This window comes from Chanos chanos, chromosome 7, assembly GCF_902362185.1.
Source record: "Chanos chanos chromosome 7, fChaCha1.1, whole genome shotgun sequence".
NCBI classification, from domain to species: Eukaryota; Metazoa; Chordata; class Actinopteri; order Gonorynchiformes; family Chanidae; genus Chanos; species Chanos chanos.
In genome coordinates this window covers 44604674-44611776 of record NC_044501.1, presented here as the reverse complement: position 1 = coordinate 44611776, position 7103 = coordinate 44604674, and the positions used below count along the sequence as shown (strand labels likewise).

The 7103-nt window shown below is 39.6% G+C and overlaps 1 protein-coding gene across 1 annotated transcript; it reads left to right on the top strand.

Annotated features, from left to right (window-relative positions):
* Nucleotides 1-593: 593 nt before the first annotated feature.
* On the top strand, nucleotides 594-2537 carry LOC115816468 (fish-egg lectin-like). The gene is made up of 5 exons (XM_030779422.1): nucleotides 594-654; nucleotides 1151-1378; nucleotides 1526-1743; nucleotides 1995-2122; nucleotides 2399-2537. The coding sequence occupies exons 1-5, from the start codon at nucleotides 594-596 to the stop codon at nucleotides 2535-2537; spliced, it is 774 nt and encodes a 257-aa protein (XP_030635282.1).
* Nucleotides 2538-7103: the final 4566 nt, after the last annotated feature.

Below are 7103 nucleotides of genomic sequence, written 5' to 3'. Positions count from 1 at the left end.
GAAGTGCACACGTCATTGTGTGCGGAAAGCAGTGATTGGAAAGCAAAACACCTGCACGGCAGAATTTTCTGAACCAAGGTGAGTCAGGATTGACATGAACATGATATACATATATTAAATCATAATTTTGATGTTTATTTTCATCACTGTAGAAGAAAATAAACTAGAAATAAAAATAAAATAGAAAATAAAAACAAAACAGAAATTTCAGTATTTGTAAAATTTCTTTAGCATTTCTTTAGATTAATACATTTCTCTTTGTAGTGATTAAATGCAGTATGCTGTACATTGCCTATAGTACGTTTACAGTATAAAATAGTCGAGTTATGCAAAATGAGTTAAAAAAAAAAAGAAAAACAAGCAGTTGTTAAGATTTCTTTATAGGTCAAGTTTTTTTTGTTAGACTTGATGTCATTTGCATGTGATTTGCATGATGCTTTGCTCTCATGCTCACAGAGTCTTCATGGTCTAAAATTAGCTGAAAAAGAGTTATGAGTTGCATTGGTTTAATACACTGGACAGTGTATTTGGCATTCATTCATTTTGACATTGTTCTCATTCCATTGCAGTTACTGTTGCAGATCTCTTCAAACATGGCATTTTTGTCCATCCCGGCCCTTGTCTCTGTCATCTTAATTTTCAGAGGTGTATCAGGTGAGATCAGAAGAATAGGAAAGATTTTTGTATTTGACAACAGTGCTAATATACAAAATATTTACCACCTCATCCCAGTCTGCCATTAAGTACCAAAAGTATAGGTGATATTGAAGATGGGCCAGTAGCTGATTAACACTACTGTTTATAAATTCAGGGAACCAGTCCTCAGGAGAATCTTAAATTACAGATTTATTGATGCCCATATGCAGTTGGTGATTTCTTATCATTTAACAGGCGGGGATGACCCAACGGTCATTGACACTACTCTATAGAGTGTATTGGGGGATGGCAGGAAAAGAAAGGGGAGGTAGTTTTGTTATTTTGCTAAGAAGGGGCATGGCATCCCCCTCATCCCTCCAAAAATCACCTACTGTCTATATATGTCTGTCTTACTTGGTGAATCAAGATCAGTTTTTTGTTTTTTTTTTTCTTTTGCATATTATGATTGGAAAAACACAGTTCTTTAAGTGATTCTTGCAATATGTTTTCTTAGCACTTGAGTGTAGAAGTGTGCCTGGTAAGCTGAGGCAGATTGATGCTGGAATAGGCCAAGTGTTTGGAGTGAATGACGCCAATGGTATCTACTCATTGTATGGTGACACCTGGACACAGTTACCAGGACAACTCAAGCATGTCACTGTAGGTCCTGCTGGAGTCTGGGGCACAGCATCAGATAACCAGATCTACAAACTAGTAGGAGGACAGTGGGTGCAGGTGCCAGGTGACAATACATGAATGAATGACTAAATTGCTGTTGTAGTGTAACATCTCTCTTTTATGGACTAGACATTATGTATACACACATTTCTCCTTTCTCTGCTCTCTTCATCCATCTGCCTCCCTAACATTTATCCATTCACTTTCCAAGGTCTTCTAAAACAGATTGATGCAGGAGGAGACCAGTTTGTGGCAGGGGTCAATATGCATGACCAGATTTTCTGCCTTGGAAAAGAAGCCACAGTTGGTTTTGAAGGCCCGGGCAGTCCTGCGCCCTGGGTTAATATTCCAGGAGGACTGAAGTACTACAGCTGTGGACCTATCAGCTGCTGGGGAGTGAACGTTCATGACCAGATCTACATTAGGAAGGTAATGCTGATTTAGACGCCTAACTAAAACAACCTGATCTTAAGGCTCAGTTTGTTCAAGCAAACATATCTATATAACTAACAAGAAAGCAAAAGAAAGGAATGAAAAATCAGAGCACAGTCAAGGATGACAGTTCCACCTTTTCTGTCAGATATCAGAGAAGTCATATGAAATGGAGGTGAACATGTAATGGATGTATTCTAAGATGAAGTGTTTAGTGTCTATTCTTTGCATCCTGATATGTCTGACAGAATGTGACACCTACCTCATGTGCTGGCCCAGTGGACTGGGAACATGTTGAAGGGTCTCTGTCGATGATTGAGGTGTCAACTGACGGCAAAGTCTATGGTGTCAGCTCCAAAGGAAACACCTATGTCAGGTACATTATGATTTAAAAAGTGTTTTGTTCTCAAGTGATGGGCTTTTCAGATGAAAATTTCATGTTGATCATGGACATATTCAAATCTTTGATATAATATAATCCCATCCGACTACTCAGAACCAGTCAGAATAATTAAAGATTGCTGTTTGGAGTCCCTCTCGGGTTCCTTCCTGATTCAATATTTAAATATGACTTGAATGTCATAAAGACCTATGTACATTCATGTGTTTATATGTCTTTAATTTGAACATGTGCTACCCATTTTAATTACAGACATGGAATTACACACAGCAACCCAACTGGCACAGGCTGGAGCGACATTGGCCTTTGTTTCAAGAGCAAACATGTGTCCTATGACCTGGGTCACCTCTGGGTCATTACAACTGATGGTTCCATTATGGTCTGTATCTGAAGATCTCTGATAGAATCATCAAAGAATCAGAACTGGCCTGTCACCTTTAGTAAGATGGAAAATAAACATTGTAGCGTGATAAAAAAAAATCAAAATGAACTGATCTGTTTAATCTTGAGATCCTGAATTTCCTGAAATCCCTAAAATGGTTGAGAAATTGAGAATTATTTATTTTCCCCCTTTATGTGCTTCACTGTGAAACTTCTCTAACGTCTGAACATTATTTAACACAAATAAATCTTTTTTAATGTATCTGAGTAACTGGTGCATTATTTCTATAGACTTAGACCGATGAGGAGTAACTGGGCATGAGCATCATCACTGCTGTAAATTCAAATGTGTTTAATTCTGGGAAAATAAATGCAAGGTGAATGAACAGCAACTCTGATCACTGGAACATGATAAATTGCAAAACAATGAATGTTCATTTAAAGCTTAGTTGAAACTTATGTAAACCAAAAACCAAACTGAGCTCGACCACAAATTTCACTCCTTGGTAAGTAATGGTATAAGGAGTTGAATGCTGAGGTTACACAGAAACAGCTACACCTGATTAAATAAACACTAAAACTGGTTGAACATATTTCCTCGTTGATTGTAAGTGACCCACATCCATGGTAGTTATGCCATAATATGAGAGAGTCTGCTAACATGAATTAAAATGGCAGAACTTGTGGTACAGGTACCCGTGACTGATGAAATGGGAGTGAACTATGTGCTAATAGCAAGACTGCTGAGTGAGCTCATTGTCTGCATCATACAAAAACTGACTGGGCTTAGAGCGTGACGATAGCCATATCTCATTTTCTGTTCGAGCCAGAGTTGGTGATTGTTGACATGTGTCACAGTACATTCCATAGCTACTAAATGAGAAGATTAGGTTTGAGAACGGGAGAGTATTAATCTTTTATCGATCTGTTCAAAATAGAAATGCCTTTCTGTCGTCCCAGTTCACTTATGTCCATGTTGAAGTTTGACATAGGTTATCCATTTTCTCCCAGTGCCAGAGAAAACAAAAACAACAGCAATAGTAACAACAGTTGTAAAAGATTAAGACATTTCCACAGTTTTTCTGAATAAGTTAGGCACAGATGCTCTATTAATTTTGACCAGTAAAGTACAAGGTCCCAGAACTTTGCCAGCTTAGACAGATAACCAAATAGGCCACCTGTGTGTGAAGATGTTCCTTTGAGACATTAACCCCTAGGGGGCCCCAAAGCTACTCAAACACACATGCACACCAAACATCTGTGTCTGTGCGTGAGTGTGTGTGTTTCTGTGTGTGAACTATAATCATGCACATACACAGAGATACTAGGGGTTGCACAGAGTACTCGAGCATTCGAGTACTCCAGCAGTTACATCAATTCTCGACTTTCTACATCATCGTCGAGAACCCACCAATGGCGTGATGCTAGGTCGCGCACACTCAGTCTCCAGTCAGAGCTCTTGGTAAACAAGAGGAATGATGGCAACAACATGAAAGGGTAAACTGATGGTCCATTTGCTTTACTGCTGTATTTCACTGTGCAAATTTTCTTTCCCAGCTGTCGTTGTAATGAAATAAACATGCAGTATTTGTGAGTTGGGGACGGATTTCTCAGGGATGACTGTAACATCAAGTCTTGTATATAAAAGACTGCTACTAATGTGGGTACACAAATTAATTTTGTTAAAAGATAGGTGCAAGCAAATATGACTAATTTTAAGTCGGTTGGGCTTATTAATGATGACCAGGCAAAAAACAGTCGCTATATCTAAACACAATTAGAACATTTAACGGAGAAATAATTATGCGTTTTCAAATTTACACGGGTTTACAATAGTGTGCACAACACGCTTTGTTGACCGAGCTTTCTATCTTGGCCTACTGTAGAATGTTGGTAACAATAACTTTAAAATACCGTCTGTATCATCCATATTTCACCATTGTGTAAGGTAAGACCAAGTGTTATCTTCATATCGTACCGTTAATTTTATGCTTTGCCCTATGCGCTGGGACAACCGCATCATTGCATAGTCTTTTAAGTGATGCAGCAGCGCCCCACCGAGTGCTCGAGTACTCAAGCTTTTTCAGGAAACGAGTACTCGAGTTGTAAAATGATGTACCCGTGCAACCCCCTAATACATACACACCAACAAACACGCACACGCGCACACACACACATAAACACACAAACATTTATGTGTGCCCATGCATGCGTGTGCGTTTGTGTGTGTGTGAATATAGTGCACATGTAAATCACAGTGAAACTGGAATCTGCTGGTGTCTCTGACAGCAGAGTCAGAATTCTCACTAATTCATGGCTGGTTTTATAAAACCAAGAAAAGAAAGAAACAGAGAAAATAAAATAAAATAAAAAAATAAATCTAAGTGAGGACACAGTTGAGAGTTTCATGTTCTCAACAGGGGAGCTGATAACCACATGGGGATTCAGAATTACATGGCCCTTGGTCTAGAATGTTGGTGAGAACAATCACTTGGCATTTTATACCAAAATTAATTAAACAACTAAAAAAAGTTCCAGATTGTCCAAATAGTCAAACAGATTAATCCAAGTCAATGTGATCCAAGAACATGCAGAAAGGTAGCAGAAATCTAATGTGTACAACAATGAAAACATTTTATTCTCTCTCTCTCTCTCTCTCTCTCTCTCTCTCTCACTCTGTCTGTGCATCCTTCCCCTTCATCTTCCACTTTAGATGTGCTGTCATTAATGGTCTGCCAGCAGGATCATCCTACAGTTCTCCTTGTTACGGAATGCAAGGGCACTTTGTTGGTGTGTTTCTTCCTGGAACTTACAAGATTCTCACCCTGTGTGAGGTGGAGGTGTATGGCACCCCCATAGGTAACTTGACAATGACTTTACCTCCAGGTTGACAAACAGTTTTCATATGTATATCTCATACATGCACCATGTATAAGCGTCAACCTCATCTTGTGAACTCAGCTTGTGCATGGTTAAGGGCAAGGCTTAATAGTTGATTTTACATGTGTCAAATGGACTTGAAGCTACTTCATGATGGTGTGGGGATTTTGAGAATGGGCAGTTCCCACTCAGAACGAGTTACTGTAAAAATCTTTTTTTTTTGTTTTTTACAGTCGTGACAACTCCTCCTCCGACTACCCCTCCACCTGTTGTCCCTCCTACTCCTGCCCTGAACATGACTGTTGGAAATCGGACCTTGCTGCTGATTCAGGAGCGCCTGGGCTGGTCGGACGCGTTGCTCCTCTGTAGAAGGTTCTACACAGACATGGTCACCGTGACAAGTGTGGAAGACCAGCTCAAGGTGGAGCAGTTACTACAGCTCCAGCCCGTGACCTCCCATGTGTGGATGGGCCTCCGCAGGTACCTGGTGGAAAGTCGCTGGTTTTGGATGAACGGGCAAAGTGTAACCTACCAGGAATGGCAGGGACTGATCCCACCACAAGCAGGGTACTCCAGCCCATGTGGAGCCATCAGCAGCGGAGGGGACTTCCTGTGGACTGATCAACCATGTGAGGAGCCTCTTAACGTCCTGTGTTACACAGGTGAGTTAATGATCAATTGTCTGTTGTGTAGAAGCTCACTTTACACTAGGTGTCCCCAATAGCATGCTTCATGTACTCTCTTTACATTGGCATGCAGAGGAATACTGGTGTCTGTATTGTTTAACATGGGTTATATAACATATTATGACATAATGTGTGGTAAGTATGTTAGCACAATGTGCTAGCCACTACTTACACAGCAGTTATAAGGTATAATGACAGTTGATATCCGAGCACACAGTTGTCTAGGAAATACCTTGATATGTGCACCACAAAGTAACTACAAGTTGCTTTGAGGAACACATTTCAAGTTTTTTTAATCAATTTTTTTTTTAATTATATTTAATTAAATCTAAGTTTATTTAATTTTATTTAATTTTATGCATTTACTTATCCTTGTTTTTCATCTGCTCAAACTTGATTTTTTTAATATTCCTTTTCTTCTTTGGCAGACACTGTGACACAACACAGCCCAGTTTATTTCTACAGCAGTGACAAGTAACCACAGTGAGGAGAGCTGCACCACAACTGAGACATTCAGTTTCATTCAGTGGTTCTCAACCCCAGTCCTGGGCACCTACAAGACAGCACATTTTTACTTCAGCTCAGCATTATTATGCCTGATCGAAGGTATTCACTGATTACTCAGCCCCTGGCTCCTTTGACTAGAGACAGGCTGGTGTTTGGCATAAACGAGAATGTGTCTGTCTGGTGGGTTCCCAAGCCTGGCTTTGAGAAACACAGGTTTAGCTCAATTTTGACATCAGTAATGTGTTCCCCATCATTTTATCAAATACATTAATAACTGAAGCTGGGCGGATTTTCCTGAAGATGATTCGGATGTGTTCTAAATGCGCATGCTGGTGAAATGCCATCACAATGTGATTACTGACCGCTTCTATATATGATCCACTGTGGAAAAAACAAATGCAGGGACATCAAACCTTAAGAAGAAAAGTTATTTGAACATATCAAACTGAAAATTAATATCAGAGACAAAACGTAGGACTTTTAGAATTAAATAACATCATGGC